Source organism: Anas platyrhynchos, chromosome Z (assembly GCF_047663525.1).
Source record: "Anas platyrhynchos isolate ZD024472 breed Pekin duck chromosome Z, IASCAAS_PekinDuck_T2T, whole genome shotgun sequence".
Taxonomy (NCBI): domain Eukaryota; kingdom Metazoa; phylum Chordata; class Aves; order Anseriformes; family Anatidae; genus Anas; species Anas platyrhynchos.
Genome location: NC_092621.1, coordinates 50,819,663 through 50,837,110, shown reverse-complemented (window position 1 = coordinate 50,837,110; position 17,448 = coordinate 50,819,663). Strand labels below are relative to the sequence as shown.

At 34.2% G+C, this 17,448-nt stretch overlaps 1 protein-coding gene across 3 annotated transcripts in view; it reads left to right on the top strand.

Moving 5' to 3' along the window:
* The window catches only part of SLC12A2 (solute carrier family 12 member 2), a 62,701-nt gene extending 46,450 nt beyond the window's left edge, over positions 1-16,251 (top strand). Inside the window, exons 17-27 of one of the 3 annotated variants that reach the window (XM_027446228.3) lie at positions 1,112-1,252; positions 1,481-1,587; positions 4,282-4,361; positions 5,719-5,856; positions 6,538-6,585; positions 8,030-8,152; positions 8,325-8,436; positions 8,886-8,972; positions 10,838-10,973; positions 12,407-12,474; positions 13,311-16,251. In XM_027446228.3, coding sequence (XP_027302029.3) covers positions 1,112-1,252; positions 1,481-1,587; positions 4,282-4,361; positions 5,719-5,856; positions 6,538-6,585; positions 8,030-8,152; positions 8,325-8,436; positions 8,886-8,972; positions 10,838-10,973; positions 12,407-12,474; positions 13,311-13,446 — 1,176 coding nt within the window. In that variant the 3' untranslated portion in view covers positions 13,447-16,251. Of the gene's footprint in view, positions 1-1,111; positions 1,253-1,480; positions 1,588-4,281; positions 4,362-5,715; positions 5,857-6,537; positions 6,586-8,029; positions 8,153-8,324; positions 8,437-8,885; positions 8,973-10,837; positions 10,974-12,406; positions 12,475-13,310 lie in introns of all 3 variants that reach the window. The other 2 variants (XM_027446227.3, XM_027446229.3) reach the window with 2 other exon arrangements.
* The last annotated feature ends 1,197 nt before the right edge of the window (positions 16,252-17,448 follow it).

Below are 17,448 nucleotides of genomic sequence, written 5' to 3'. Positions count from 1 at the left end.
AACAGTTATTTCCTCTCTTTTTGCTGTTTCTGACCAGCCCTGAGTATTTCACTAGCTTTTCTTCATTTCCATCAGGGTATGATGATTCTGGATAGGGAGTGAGGAGGGGTTGTTCTGTAAGGATGTAAATTCAGATGTTCTTACTACTTGAAAACAAACAACAGGAGAGGAAAAAAAAAAAAAAGGTCCCTTGTAAGCAGAAGAACAGAACATGTATGGTATCTTCTACAGAAGACCAGAAAGGATTTTGGGGTGGGAGGGGGGGGAAGGAAGCAAGCTTCATTTTTCAAAATTGCATTTTCAGGAGTTGTCTTAACTAATACAAGGTGGCTGTTATACTATGACCTGTAACAAAACTGCAGTTAACTACTGAGTAGCTGTTGCATCATTGGTAAACATTACTAAATATACTTTAGTATATTTGGATTAAGTAGCTGTTGATAGACATTTTAACACCAGACTTTTTCTGATGCATCACTAACATCGTTTAAGCAAGTGTAACTTCAAGCTTAATCAAGCTTCATATTTTTATATGCTTAGACTTACCATATTTGCTGAATAAGACTTCATTCTGATCTGATGAATGGAAGAGAGGAAACTGAGTTAGTGCAGTCAACAGAATATGCTTTTAAATAAGCAAATATTGGTCACCTTGGTCTTGAGAACCTTTTAATTTCAACATTTGGATATCTTGGAGGAACACAATGATTCATCCTGGTACAGGAAGTAAAAAAACATATTTAAAGAGAAGGTGACTTTGACAGCAACACATTTCTTACCATCACAGACAGAATTGTGGTCCTATTTTAGATAACTTACTAAGAAGGCTGGAATTTATCATAAGCAAATGCATGGAGACATAATTAGCCTTTCAAGAATGAGAAATAAGTTACTGTCAACAATCCCAGCTGAAACTAGTAGATTATCACACTTCCCTTGTGATAATCTAATAGTGTAGGGAAAACTTGAGCAAACTGGACATTAAGTATATAGACCCTGGAGGGATGCACCCATAATTGCTGAGGTAGCTGGCAGAAAAATAAACAGGGTGTTAACTACTCAATGCTCATAATTCTTACTCACTTTCCTCCATATTTCCTTATGTTGAAAGGGTCCTCGGAGGCAAGCCATGAAAGAGCTGTCCACCGATTTGGCCAAATATCAACGATGGCTAATTAAAAACAAGATGAAGGCCTTCTATGCACCAGTACATGCAGAGGACTTGAGAGATGGAGGACAGTACTTAATGCAGGTACATCTCTCCTTTTTGTTTTTCTTAATGAAAGCAGTGATGTTGAATGTCAGAAGTGGCAATGTTTTGGTATTTTGCATGCTGGCATATTTCATTATGTGAAGTTACTGTAAGACTTTGTTTTCTGATTGGAAAAAAAAAAAAACAAACAGTTTATTTCAGTAATATGTTGGGTGTTTTAGTTTTTCTTTTTTTTAAAAAAAGACTAACATTTTATGTTCTTTTTAGGCTGCTGGTCTGGGGAGAATGAGACCTAACACCCTTGTTGTTGGGTTTAAGAAAAACTGGAGGCAAGGTGATATGAGAGATGTTGAAACCTACATCAATTTATTCCAGTAAGTAGAAGATGTGGATGTGTACCATTTGTGTGCCACTTCAGTACACTTAGTAATAAGTGAAAACTTTTACCTCAATTAGGTCTTTGTTGCATAAGCTCTTCTCTCTGTCAGGTTGATTCAGATTTTCCATATTGTAATTTCTGTATCAGGAAAAAGTATATCTAATAAGCAACTCTTGATAGCTTAAGCAGATTAAATTTCTATATAGTCACTTTCTGCATGTAGAAGTTGTGGCAATGGTCTGAAATTTAAGAAAGGGAAATTCCCTTTAGAAAGGGAATTAGTACCTTACATGTCTGCTGAATTCATTAAACTGTATTTTATATTGAAAGCAGAGGTTTTTCCTTTACTTTCACTCTACGCTTTTCAGACAAAATGAACTTCTATGCTGAAGCTCTTGTCTTCATTAAGTCTTGCCCTAATGTAAGTGAAGTATTTTTTTAGAGATGCATGACACTCAAAGTAATAAAGAAGCAAAAAAAGTACACGGGAAAGGAAGTCTCCAGTTTACTTTGCCAGTACTGAAAGTCAGTCCAGTTCTGGCTGAAAAACATAATACAATGACTTGTGCTGCTAAAATTTAAGAAAAACAAAACTAGCTTTTCTCACTTATGTAGAGACTTTTTTTTTGTTTTCTTTATATGCTGTTTAACTTGTTCTATCAGTGCTTTACATTTCTAATTTACTATGCCTAAAAAAGAAAGTTGGGAAGGGGGTTACAGGCAAAGATAAGAAAAGGAAATACACACACGCACAAACACATGTTCTCCCAGTTACTTGAGAGAAAAGCAGGAGAACCAAATGCAATGAAAAAATAAGGCATCGTGTTGGTTAGTTCTTTATTTTTTTTCCTAATTTCATTTGGAATGGCTTGTACTAGAAGAACTCTCAGGACCTACAAAGTGTGGTTTTCCACATCCCAAAGAGAAACCTTAGGAAGTAAACACTGTATTTCAAGCATATTTTCAGAAATTTCCTGGGAAATTATATGTTGCTAAAGTTCACAATAGAAATATAATATGTAATGACCTAACAAATTTAAGTAACGAATTTAAAATGTCCCCTAATGGACAAAACTTCCACCAGTCTGTTTTTTTTTATATTTATTATAAAATATGTTGATATTTTGAACACTTTTCTTTAAAAGCAATATGACCACTTGTGGTTTAGTCCTGTCAGGATGGGGAGCAATCAGGTGAAAGTGCAAGAACTCATGGCTTGAGATGAAGACAGTTTACTAGGTAAGGCAAAAGCTGCAGTTGCAAGCAAAGCAAAACAAGGAATTCATTCACTGCTTCCCATCAGCAGGCAGGTGTTTGGCTACTTCCGCCAAAGTAGGGCTCATCATGCATAACAGTTTCTTGGGAAGACAAGCATCATCACTCCATTCCTCCTTTACCTCAGCTTTTATTGCTGAGCATGGCAACATGTGGTATAGGACATCCCTTTTACCAATTTGTGTCAGCTGTTCTGTCTGTGTCCCAGCTTCATCTTGTGAACCCCCTGCCTCCTTGCTGTCAGGGTGGCATGAGGAGCTGAGAAGTCCTTCGCTCTGTGTAAGCACTTTTCAGCAACAACTAAAAACATCCGTGTGTAATCAGCACTATCTTCATTAAAATTCCAAAACATGGGATCATCTGAGCCTCTACAAAGAAAACTAGATCTATCCAAGCCACAACCATAACAATAAAATGTTGATACTTTGAACAGTTCTCTTTAAAATCAGTAAGACTTGATGAAAAACATTCAATCAGTGAAATCTTGTGGAATTTCTGTCCATGTGAATAATGTGGAGTTTTCATTACAGCAACTAATTCAGAAGTATTTTTAAGACTGATTTTTCTTTATAAGACTTTATTTATATGACTAATGCAAACTGTATCATAGAATCACAGAATGGTGATTCTTCAGGATACTTCAGGAATGGGGCATCCACAGCTTCTCTGGGCAAGCTGCTCCAGTGCCTCATCACCCGCAGAGTAAAGAATTTCTTCTGAATATCTAATGTAAACAGTATCATAAAAGGGTAGATTAAGTTTATATTTTTTTCATATTTTGGGGATTTCTTTGTCCTTCGTTTTACTCAGACTTTAATCCAGACTTTAATTCAGTCCTTTTGCTTGTTTCTACAATCATGAAGTTTTTTCTTTAGTTTCTTTTTTAAAGGAGCAAATTCTTTCCCATCTAGATATAATCAATATAAGCACGTGATAACAAACTTATAACTATTTTGATTATAACTTAAAACTTTATGGCTTCCTTTAATACCCAGATGTCCTGGAAATTCATAACTATCAGATGAAGGAGATCTCAAAAGAAATCTGATGTCTCTCCTGACATCAATATTTATAGTTCCCAATGTATCTTGCCAACTGTGCAAATCTCAGTTGATCTCTATTTTTTTATTTAATGCACAGTGGTTAAATAAGTACTTGATTTACTTTTATGTAATCACTGTTTTATATAAGGGAGAGAGGAAAAGGAAATAGAAATACTTAATGTGCTGCTTTTCAAGATAAGGTATTGACCTGCAGTTGGTGGTTTGGAACTGAAACTTAAATTATTACATAAATGTGTGATATGAGAGCTTAAATGGTAACATATAAACAACTAAATCTGTTCACAGAGGGTGTGTAAAGTAGATCTTTTGGGAAGGAAGAGGTTGTAAAATGTTTGCTTTGTTTTGTTTAGTGATGCCTTTGACATTCAGTATGGTGTTGTTGTCATTCGCCTGAAGGAGGGCTTGGACATTTCCCACCTTCAGGGACAAGGTAAGATATTGTTTTCTTTAGCTTATAAGTATTTTTTTTCCCTTGTAATACCATTTCATGAAGATACTAATGAAGATAAATTATTTAGAAAAAAAAATAAATGGAAAAATGCAAAAAGGCAAAAAACCAAACTATTCTTCACAGAATAAAAATCATTGAAATGAGTAAGCCTGAAATATGTAATAAAAATAACACATGTTTAACAACAGAACTTGTTTTTCTGTGCATTTCAACTGTCTGTATTTGTAAGCTGTTGCTTCCCAAAGATTTACTATTTTACTGAAACAAAGAGGCTACCAAATTGGCATCAAGGCAACTTTTGAGTTGTATGATCAGATACTCTGGGTCAGGTGTAAGGTGTTCCCTTCTTCCCTCCTACCCCAATGTAGTTTGGAGACCTCAACAGTAGTCAGTCATTAGTTTGGAGTTGTGTCAGGAATGTCTCTGTGTTCACTGATACCCATCAGCTCCTAGGTTGCTTCAGCTCTGGCAGCTATCGAGTAGTTCTGTTGAAGCCAATCCTGGAAAAAAGCTGTGAGACTTTCTGGTCTTTGTGTAAAGCTCATCCTTTACTTGGAGTTAGTTTACAATCTTCTCCTTTTGTGTGGAAAATAATTCACCATTTTTTTCCTTTATGGTTGTAAATAAAAAGAAGATCTTGATGTCAGGTGTTATAAGTAGTGTAACATAATCTAACAGTAGAAAATGCAATACCTTTACTACACATTTCAAATTTAAGGCATTCTGACAACATTAGGTTCATACTGTCTGATCTTCTGTCATTGGTGATAATACTCCGGCATCATCAGTTGTCTCATGTACTTAGTGTTTTTGCTTCTAAAATCTTCTTTTTTTGTAAGAGGCTTTCGGTTTTCTTCAAAGGAAGGAAATGTTTGCTACCATGTGAAATAATTCTAGCTAATAGGAACTATTTAGCTCCTATTTTCAAATCTTACTATGCTAGATGTACTGTGTCTTCACAGTTCTACACTTTGGGGAAAAAAAAATGTAAAAAATCAATTATTATAATGGTAATTAGTGCAAGCATGATGATTGTCATTCCCACCAGGGAATTGATATTAGTTAGCTCTGTTTTAAGTTTAGCCTGTGGTAATGCAATTAAAACAAAATCTGTGAAGGAAGTAACAGGAAAATAAAGCTCTGTTCAGAAGAGATGCCTCTTTGTACTTTGAAACAGTTTGTATATATTATTTTGCTGTTTTTTGCTTATAACAGCATACTAGTTGCAGTGCAGTTTAACCAATTGCAAACCACCTCAGTAGTCACATGCCTCTGTCTTACTCCATTTGGGACAAATAAGTAATTTATAATGTGGTTCTTTGCTTTTCCAAAGAAGAGTTACTATCATCCCAAGAAAAATCTCCATGTTCCAAGGATGTCATAATTAAAGTGGATTATAGCAAGAAGGCTGAGACAGACACTTCTATAGCTTTTGTTCCATCGTCTAGTGAGAGAACTCCTGCGCTACGTAAAGGTAACTTCCTAGTTAGCAGTGAAATTTGAGTTCTTACTCTTTTTTCTGCCTTGTTCCTTCTTCAGTCCCTTTCATCCTCCCAAGGAATTAAAAAGGTTTTTGTTGTGTTTGTGGAACAGAGAAGCATGTCATGCTTTTCTAGCTGTTGATACCTAATAACTCATATATTGCTTTAGAGACTACTGGATGTAAAATAAATCTTCATGACCTAAATAAAAACAGGTGGTGGATTATGATCTACAATACACTTTTTGTTAATGAGATTGAGTGCCATTAAAAACTGCTTGAGAATCAGGCCACACAGCTGTGGATTGCATGATTTTTTAAAGCTGCTAACTTAATGAAGGTGTTTTTTACCTCAGAGTAGAACATTTTATTATATGCATGTTAACAGACATGCAAATCATTCAGGATTCTTTGACATATGACAATAACCAACTTTCTTCTCTTTAAAGTAAAACCTCAAATTAAGAATTTGAGTGAGAAATATGATTTATTTTTTTTAAATACAAATCAGTTCTTGGGACATAACTCTTAGGAATCTGTGCTTTTCTTTGTCTGAAAATTCACTTCATTCTACATCTTTATTTTCTTTTTGTTTGTTTTATAGACTAGTAGTATTTTCACTAACATCACAAAGGAAATTAACCTTTTTATTTTGTATCTTTAAAAATCTTCTAGAGGAGGAAGAGGATGGAAAGACTTCAACACAACCACTGTTGAAAAAAGGCAGGCATTTTCCACCTTTTCGTTAAATCATTCTTTTGCATTGTTAATTTCAGTTTTCCTTTTGTACTCCTTTCAACACATACATTTGAGAAAGAAAAATATCAACCATGCAAGCTTGATTTTTTTCATAATTGATTGGGAATGTGCTTCATCCGTATGGATTAGGTTGTGGAAGAATAAAGCTTTTGGAAATTACCAGAAGTTGCTACTGAGAAGGGATCATGCATCTGTCTAAAATATGGATGTATCTGTTTGGGTCCTTACTTGATTTAGGTGTAGTGGAAGAGCTCCACCAGTATGTTCAGAAATATTCTAAAGCCATAGCTGTTGCTCTGTTCAGAATTGCTGAATAGCTTGCAAAGCAAAGAATAATATAGCCAGTCAGTGAGATTAACATCTGAAATAACGTGCAGTAGTAATTTAAATAAACAGCATTTTCAGAGATGAATTAAACAGCTTTCACTCATTGGTTTATTTCAAACTTTTTTGAGAGTTAAGCACAGTTTTTTTTGCTTTACCAAGAGATGCCTCTAACTTTTGTCATGTTTTCTGCATAATTTCAAAAGCCATAAGCTGTTATGTTTCAGTAATGAAAAGTGATATTACATCTTGAACCACAAGATGGCAGTTTGGAAGAAGTCCCAGTGTACAGTGAAGTAGAATATTAATACAAATCAGTCACAGATGTACTCTATGTTTAAAAATTCCTAATAAAATAAAAACTGAGATGAATAACAAACTCCTGGTTCTTGTTAAAATTCATGTTTTAACTAAGGGAAAGGAGTTACAAATAAATTATGTAATTATTAAAAAATAAAATAAAACGTATAATCTCATTGAAAATGCTTATATTGTATTGTACTCAGCAAATCCAATAACTTCATTGCACAAGATAGTCTGTGCTTCAGAGCCTTACACATGCAAAACTAACTTAAGGAATCATATCTTTTGTAAAAGGATGAATTAGCTCTTCTTTCATCCATGCACTTAAAGGTAAAATGGATTTGAAGAAAGAACAGTGCTTAGGAGGTGCTATCTCCTTTTACATTAGCATCAAGATAAGAATTTCCCTGAAACTTATCTACAAGAGGTAGCAACAGCACATTACTGAATGCTATGAAGTATGTATGAAATGTTAATGTCCAGGCAAATGTGTATAAAAATCTTACAAATCTCTTCGTTTGTCAAACGTGTGCTAAATGAATTGGAGGCTTAAATCTTTAACCACTAATATTAATTTAGGGAGTTTGTAGACTCCATAAATACAGCTCAATTGATATCCACTTAATCAATAGTGGAGTATGGGGAAAATAGTTTAAATGTTGTTTTTTAATTACTTCATAATTTGGAGAAGTTATAATCAAATAAGTTACAATGCATTTGAATTTAGGGGTTATTAAGAAAAATATTATAAAAATGAAATGCCATCACACTTTCTTTTCAGATTCAAAGAGTCCTTCTTCGCCTTTAAATGTGGCTGACCAAAGACTTCTCGATGCTAGTACCCAGTTTCAGAAGAAACAGGGTAAAAGCAATATTGATGTCTGGTGGCTATTTGATGATGGAGGTAACATACTTAATACTTCTAAAGCATGTGTTCAGAAGAATAAGTGATTTTGAATTAATTGCTCATAATTATTTTTCAGTCAGTTCATATATAGGTTACAAATTCATACTGTCAAACGCTTTATATGACGCTGCGTTTTCTGATACATTCTCAAATTCTGGTTAAAATACAGGTTTGACGCTGTTGATTCCATATCTTATTACAACCAAGAAAAAATGGAAAGACTGTAAGATCAGAGTGTTCATTGGTGGAAAAATAAACAGGATTGATCATGATAGAAGAGCGTAAGTTTACCTTTATTATTCTCATTTAAAATGCTAGAAGAATATGCTAAACAGTAGATGGCTTGCTCTTATGAGTAGCCTTCTTTCAATTGTTATTTGGTGGAGATATAACCAATTCTATTCTTGCTCTTCAAGAAAGTTCCATTGCCACCAGATTGTGTTGGATGTGATACCTCAAGTTAAACTACTGTTTCTGCAGCATTGTCTGAAACTAATGTTTTCTCTACTTGTTAAATATTGTTTGGGAGAGCTTTAAGGGAGAGTTCTTACTTTATTTTGGAAAAAAATAAATAGTGTGTTGTTAATTTATAGCTGTAAGCCAGGTTTGCATAATATTATTCAGAAAATTTAACACTTCAGTTGCCTTTTTAAGCTATTTTTCTTACCTGCTTACCCTGTTAAATAATTACAAATCTGAACATGCATAAAGGCTTGCTTTTCTGTTACAGGATGGCTACCCTACTCAGCAAATTTCGGATAGACTTCTCAGATATCATGGTTCTTGGAGATATTAATACTAAGCCAAAGAAAGAAAAGTAAGTCTCAAAACAGAATCAAAAAAGCTCATTTGTTAGTTGAGTTCTTGATCTGTTTCATGAATTCGAATAGTTATGTTGAAATAACATTTGGTGTTAAATGTTCACGACAATCAAGGAAATAAACTAAGCAGAAACTCTTACACTCAAAAATATACAGTTTTGCTTTTTATGTATTTTTAAATCTCTTGCCCTTAGATTGTAACCTTAAACTTAAAAATGCAGGCAGGTAGGAAAATGGACTTAATCTTACATGGATGCTTATATGTAACAACGTCTTGTCTTCAAATAGCCTGGTCTATTTTTCTTCCTTTTGTTTTAAATTCACATTGACGTTTAAGTTGCATGTCTATGATTGTACATGTGATACTGATTTTCCATTTTTTAAAAATGCTAGTTGTATACAACGTATCAAGTAACTAAAATTGGTAGAGTACTTCTGGCACTCTGATACTTTTGGATGTCTTTGTTCTTGGGAGTCTGCTACTGTGAAATGCATAAGCTTAATTTTAATTCTCAATTATACATTAGAAGTTGAGGCTGTAGAATTTTAGAGAACTCATGAATAACCTCTGCGAATGAAAATTATTTCTTCTGAGAGCATTTTTAGTTGTCTCAGTGGAAACATTTTCCACAATAAATCCAAAAGCTGCTTAAGAAATCCAGTTGGAGTTAAGAATAGCTGTAAATTAACTAGAAAAAAGATCTATCTGTAATATTTTCTGTGCTGTACAATAGAATATTGTTAATGCTTTGTTTTTTTCTATCAAAAAGTAGCAGTTTGCTTTTGTTTTGTAATGAAGGTGAAGTCATTGTGTCAACTAACACAGTAAAGACTCTTATAACATGGTAGTTTACCTGAGGACAGGAACACCTCAGGTTGAAAATGGTCATGGGGGATTGACTACTATAACTGCATGGAAGCTTAGGTGTTACACTTAATGATATTACAGTATATACTTAGTAGTAGTAGTTTTTTTTAACTTTATAAACTATAATTAGCAACTACAGAAGATGGTGAATATCTTGTATTCTTTATGAAAGGAAAAAGAAGTGTCAAAAGTGCTTATTCCATTGGGCATAAAGCATACATTTCACTGTGTTCTGCGAAATCCTTCATTTACTTTTCTGGCTTCTCACGTCTTTGGGCTATTCAAAGACAAGTTATCTCTCTTGAAGCAGCCTTAGTTTCATGCTTAAGTGTTGTAATGTGGGTAGAGAAAGTAAATGAGAAGGATCAAAATATGGGTAGGAAAAGCTGCTTTTTATAGAAATGAATGCCTTTTTAGTCTTCAGGTTTTCTTTTAAAGTTCCTGCTAAAACATCCAGGTGAAATCAAAATAACAGTTCACATTCTAAAAAGAAATGTAACAGCAAAGACTATAGACAAGATGGCTCTGCTTATTGGGATTTGAATGTAGCTCTTAGACTGTATTGGAAAGATCAAACATGTAGCTAAAAACCCTAATGGCCCTAGCATGAGACCTGATCGCAGTCCGGTGCTTTTTACTCTGTGTGACATATAAACTCCCATTTCAAAATTAATCAGGAAGAAACTATTGTTAGTGATTGTTAATATAGATTTTCTAAGCTGGTATCTTCAGCTTTAGAACAATTGCAGTAAAATTATTTAGGAAAACTTCTGCAGTGAATAGTAAAAACTCTATAGATGTCACTAATTGAAATTCGCATTGTAGTGTTTGCCTTTATCTTTTGTACAGCTTATGCACAGCTGATTCTGTATGCAAATAGTTTGTTCATTTTTATGTGGTATTAAAATTTACTTTCTAATAGAATGAAAGGCATTGCTGACCTACAGACCAGTGTTATATGTGTTTTAATGTCTGTTCATGTAATCATTCCAGTATTGCAGCTTTTGAGGAAATGATAGAGCCCTTCAGACTTCATGAAGATGATAAAGAACAAGAAGTTGCAGATAAAATGAAGGAGGATGAACCGTGGAGGATAACAGATAATGAACTTGAGCTTTATAAAACAAAGGTTCTGTATTCCTTAGCTTGTTACGTTAAACATTGTAAAGTTTTTTTTTTCTACTGTATTTATGCGTGTGATATTGTCGAACTGATTCTTGCTTTACCTCTTTCATAACAGCTTTTATGAAAACAGCATCTAAAACCAGCTGTGGAGGGGGCACAGTGAAAAAACAACAAACTGTTTCTGTTCTTTGTCATTGCAGGTTCTAAACTGATATCCCACAGGGTTTTAGCAGTTCATTTAGAACACTAAGCTCGTCCTGACATTTTGTTTAGTTGAGCCCAGACTACCCTTTGGTGCTTCATTATTTAAAACCAACACACACCTAACTGTGTTGTTAAGGAGCAGTTAAAGGTTTGATTTTTTTCTTAAATGTTTGTGCGCTGTAGACATCAGAGGCATTCCTCATTCTTCCATCAGTGTTTCTGTGGAGGGCACTCAAGCAGCATCCTGTAACAGGATACAGATACACCCATGTATCTAAAGAAAAGACTGGTTAAAGCTTCAGTGATCTGAAGTTCTTCACTTTTTTCACTTTCACGTTTTTCTTGTATTCCTATCTGGATTTTTACAACCTCTGTGGGGATTAGCAGTAGAGAAGTAGCAGGAGTCACTGCATTGTAAGTGTAAAAGCAGGGATATAACTAACATGTAGGTTCAGATTGGCAGCTGAGGGCAGGATCTTGTAACCCCATATTATGCAGGGACTAGAGGAAAGACTCTATAATTAATGAACTGCATGATGCCTTGCTGTTCCTTATGCCTTACCCTCAAAACACTTTTTCAATGAGATAATAGCAGTGATGTATTCTTTTGTCTCCTGGTAGCTGATTTGTTTCTGCCAACACTATCCAGCAGGCTAGCAGGACTTCTGCTGACATGAGAACAGCAGAATTGTAAAAAAAAAAAAAAAAAAAAAAAAAAAAAAAAAAAAATAGCTGCAAGTTAGCTGACATAAAAACTAAAAATGGCTATATGAATACAAACTAAGAAAAACCATCAGTAGGAGGAAGGGGAGGAGTTGCTTAAGATGTTAAGAAAGGACAGAGTACTAAATAAGGAAATACATTATGGAGAAGGGCTTCACTTAGTAACACCACCTTGCTCTGAGCTTACAGGATATAGATAGCTAAGGGAACCTTGAAGAGAGGTTGCCTCCAGCAGCTGCAGAGGGATGGTATCATTAGAAGAACAATCTTAAACTTATCTTAGAAAGTACTTGGTTTATTCGCACATGTTAGGCTTACCGCTTTCTTTTCTCCCAGCTTTGGAAACATAGATACTTCAGGAAAGCAAGCAAGATGCCAGCCTGAGGGGCAAGCACATGCTTTCTAGACATGACTAACACCAATTAACTATAACTGTTCTTACATTGATTAAATGATTTTTTTTGCAGTTTCTGTAGAGGATCTTCCTAACAAGTTTCATTTTAATTACAGACTTACCGCCAGATTAGGCTAAATGAGTTGCTGAAGGAACATTCAAGTACAGCTAACATAATTGTCATGTAAGTAAATTACTTTTATTATTATCTTAATTGATGCAGAATTGTGTGTACTGTAAATATGTGTAAGTACAGGTCAGGAAAAAAAAAGGCTTGGCATTGAAGTATGGAAAAATACCCAAGGAGGTTTTCAGAGCTGATAATTATGATATGCTACTTCAGATAATTACCTCCACGTTCCTGGTGCAGCTTGGGATTCTCACGTTGGTTCTACTCCTGCATGCCAACTATCCCCACCTTTCTCAAGCCCTTCATCTCAATTTCTTTCTAGATGATCTGTGTAGATAGTGGTAGCAGTGTTGTCTGATGATGGATTTCCATGGAACTACTTCTGGAATAAACAAGCAAAACACAATGTGTTTTTTTCACTGATTTCTTTGAGGATGCTGCTTCAGAGCTCTATGAAGTGATACCACAAGCAAAGTTTGAATAGGGAAAATAGACTTCCAGTAGTTGTTGTTTTGAAAGAAAATAGTATGACATGCTTCAGAAAGAGAAACTAAGAATATTAGACTGCATCCAACCTAGTATCATAAGAAAAAGCAGTATTTTAAAATCCTCAGGAGTCTTTAAATATACATGTATGTCTCATTGAGGAGAATTTCCCCTGAAGCTGCCTGAATTAGATGGTGGTGAGAAGCCAAAAGTGAGGTGTGAGATCCTGTAGTGCTTAAGATAACAAGCTCCTTAACTCATTAAGTTCTGAGGAAAAAGCAAAAACTAAAAAGCTTAGGAAACTTGACTTAATATCTATCTCTTTGCAGAATCATACTTTTGCTTTCATTTGATATGACTTGTATTTGTTACAGGTTTAACTGTTCTTTTTTTGTGTATTTTAGGAGTTTGCCAGTTGCACGAAAAGGTGCAGTTTCTAGTGCATTATACATGGCCTGGTTAGAAGCTCTTTCTAAAGATCTGCCACCAATTCTCCTTGTTCGTGGGAATCATCAGAGTGTTCTTACCTTCTATTCCTAAGAGTACTGCACAGGGGACAGCTATGATGACATGGTACTTCAGTGCCCCGGGAGAGTGACTGACGTCTATAGATTATTAACATCACAAAGGCAAAAAGTGACTCTTCTTTCACTATTTCACTGACTTGAAAGCACACAAGGAAAGTTAATGTATTTCTAAAGTTGTGACATCTTCAGTTTATTCTATATTTTCTGTAATTTTATCTTGCTTAATGGGGGAGGATTCCTTGTTAGACTGAAGAACAAGACAAGTTTTTTGTTTGCTATTTGAATAGCAGCAATAAAAGTGTTTTATTTTTAATCAATGAAAGGATTATAGATTTATAAAAGCCTTTTAGCCTTGAGGTGCCTTCTGAAATTAACCAAATCTCATCCACATACATCCTATTTTGTAAATTTATATAGAATGTCAAAATCTGCCTTCAACTAAGACTTTAGATCAGACTTCCTTTGGTTTTTAATCTCTTCCATATTACAATAAAAATGAATGCTGCTTTTCAGTCTTCCATTGAGCTATTAGTTTTTTAGTACTGTGTGTTTTCTATTGTCAGAAAGTTTTGTTTTTTTGTTACTATTATTATATCTGTTAGATTTAAAGGTGAGAATTGAGGCAGGTCAATTGAACTAAGACAAATTCCTGATGTCAGGACTCTGTACTACCAAATTTTGTAACAACTAAAATAAAGCTAAACAGTTAAAATAAAACTATATTGTCAGAGGATCCTCTTCTCAAATTTGACATTGTGTACTTCCTTGGCACTAGTCTGAAATACACAGCTAAGGTTAGCTGACTTTGTGAAGGATGCTGTGTAAATCTATAGCTCTAGTTAAAAGCAATTCATCTTAACAGACTAAGGCCATTTATCTCCTGAAGAATTGGAAGAAAGAAAAAAACCTGTCCTAGTTCTTGGCCTATTACTATTTTGGTGTCACTTACAACTTAGTTTGAAACAAAACTCAACTTAAGGCTTAAATGGGGATAATGTGAGCAATGTGATACTATCTAACAGAAAACAGTAAACACTATGTGGAATCTTGCTATCCGATATAAAAAGCAAAAGCTAAGGTTCTCGCATTTTTCAACAAATGGTTAAAAGGACCACTAGTTACCAGGGGAGATGTTTTTAGTCAATTCATTCAAGTTGTAAGAAAATACACTTAGTCTTATTAAAAGATACTCAGGTTTGATCATCTGCCAGTTTAGATTTTTTCCATACATTCTACTTTATACATTTTCTATGTTCAGTCAAGAAACTGCCAATCTTGTATGCCCTTTCATTGTATATTTTGACAACTTCATAATTCAGTCTACTACTATAAACACCTACACAAGAAATTACACTTGAGCCTTTATACAAAGGTAAAATGTGAACTGTTTTTAAATTCCTATATATTTTGGATAGAAAGGATTGCCTAAAAACATTTCACAAGCTTTTGATATTAGGATTGGACATACTACTGGATCAGTTTACCAGTGCTTCAGTGACTTTCATTTAAGGATGCACAGAAAAGTTGCATTATGCTAAATAGGAGATCAAATTGAAATGTACCAGTTTCTTTTTGAAGGACAAAGCAATTAGTCATTATGTGGCAAGGTAGAGCTTCAAGTTATGATTCAAGATTTAAAAAAAAAAAAATACTCTATACAATGCAGTATATGCTGTTGTCAATTTCTTGTTGAACTGCAATTTTTTTTCCATTTGTTTCTATCAATTGGATTTGAGTCTATTGATTCATTTCACTTTAAAAAACAAGAACATGCATGTTTTGCTGCTAAGTGTGAGATAACTGATGCCAGCATGAACCCAGCTTGTTAAAATAAACATAAGACAGTTTGCAGTAAAAGTGCTATTTCCTCCCAAGTGAGGGGGTGGAAATCAAAATAATCATTGTGTCTATTACAGATTTTACCATGGTTGTTGGGGAATATGGATGTCACATTGTGAATATGAAATCATTGCCATGTTTCTTCTTGTTTTGTGGGTTACATTACTTTGAACAGATGGACAGTAAGGCATGGACTTAGTGCTGCTATCTTTAAAAAAAAAAAAAAAGTGCACAGGTACACTTATTTAAATGTGTTTTTTTTGCCCATTCAGGAAACCATTGCTTGTGATCTGTAACACAAAAACCAAATGAAGTGTGTGTATACATGCATATATGTGTATAAAATTATATAAAATATATCTAAATATGCATATGGGGATAGTTAGGGTAATGTCTGTGAAATATGTAGGATGCTTTTCACATATGCACTCTCAAAAGTCCACTAACACTAGGCACAAGGTCAAGTTTCCAGATTATTTGCTACACTAAAACTTCAACAGTTAATAGTAATTGTTAGCAACAAATGTCAGTTAGTGGCAGTCATTCCGACGTCTGCTTTGATTTTTGACGCCAAATTTAGTTATGTTCCAATCGTTAATTACTTGAAAAATGAAGTATCACTGACACATGAAAATTCATACTTTCTATAGATTAGGTTTCTTTGTATGGGTTTAGAAAGTCAGCAATAGCTGGTGAAAATCAATTATTTATTTGCTCACTCTATTTGTATTTAGGTTTCCTTTTACATACATTCTTTTTATATGCTTTCCTGACATTACATATTTAAAAATAACTGAAAATAATTTAAAGATTTGAGCGTTAGTGGGTAATGACCCACTTGGTTTGAAGATGTAATATTTGATACTGTACTGTAACTGTCACACACAAATGCTTTTCTAATGTTTTAACGTAACTATTGCAGTTAATACTTTGTACCATGGGGATGTCACTGCAATAAAAGGAAGTGAATTCAATACAACTGTCTTGTCTAAAAAAAACCTTATTGGTGCAGGATAGTGAATTGTGCTCATAATTTAACCAAATAATAGTTATGGAAATGTTATCTGATACACGGATCTGCTTATTGTATACATCTGATATTTTACCTGTTCTTGTGGAATTGGTATGGGACTATTACTAAAAGGAATATAGGTTTAAGGTATAATACAGGTATAACAAATATGCATATATATTCATTCACAGGTGGTATGGTTGCCACTAGCTGGAAGGATTATTTTTCATATGCAACCAACACTTTGATATGTGAAATTTTAGAGAGCAGAACAGCCAATGGGGACCAATCAGCAATATGCAATATGTTTAAGCTGGAATAGTAGTAATCAGAAAATCTGTTCCAATTACATGTTGGAACTTATGAAAGACTGTCTAACTCACATTGGGAGTTTAATCCATTGGGATATGAGGAAGTAGGTTGGGAAAATAATTTTGACATTCAGTGCCAGAGCTACTTGTAAGCAAGACAAGCTTGGATTTAACTGCATTATATATATTCAGCTAGGAACTAGTTGTGAAATGTAAGCTTGAAAGCAAAATTACAAATTGTAAAGTTGTGTTCTCATATAATACTTAAAATCACTAAATAACTTCTTAAGCTCATTAATTTTGGTGTTTCCTAGTACAGCTTGATGACTGTTAACTGTTACTTAAAAATTAGTGATTTGAAATTATTAGTAAATTAAAGACAGATTAACCCCTACGTATCTTTTCCATATATGTAAAGGTGGGCCCTGGGAGGGAGATTTTGGAGGCCAGTGGAAAGGGAACTCTTTAGAGTATGCTGCAAACTTCTATCCTGTTGGCTCTAACCTATCTTCTGGTTGGTAAAAGCTACAGGATATGGTATGTGATGACTTCTCTGAATTACATGTGCTGAATAATTTGTTGATCTAAATAATCATACAGTACCATTAGCTGAATTCATAAAGTGACTTCACATATGGTTTACAAGCTTTTTTTTTTTTTTTTTTTTTTTAAAAAAAAAGGGCCAAGCTTGTTCTCACCACTTACCTACAAAAATTAAATAAATGATCATACTACACACTTAGCTGTTGTGTTGTGGAACAGGAAAGCAGGGTTCTTTTCACCTTAGTGAGTATCAGTCTGGTTACAGTTCTCATATAACCTCTCTGGGATCCTGTAAATCTTGCCTTTGTGT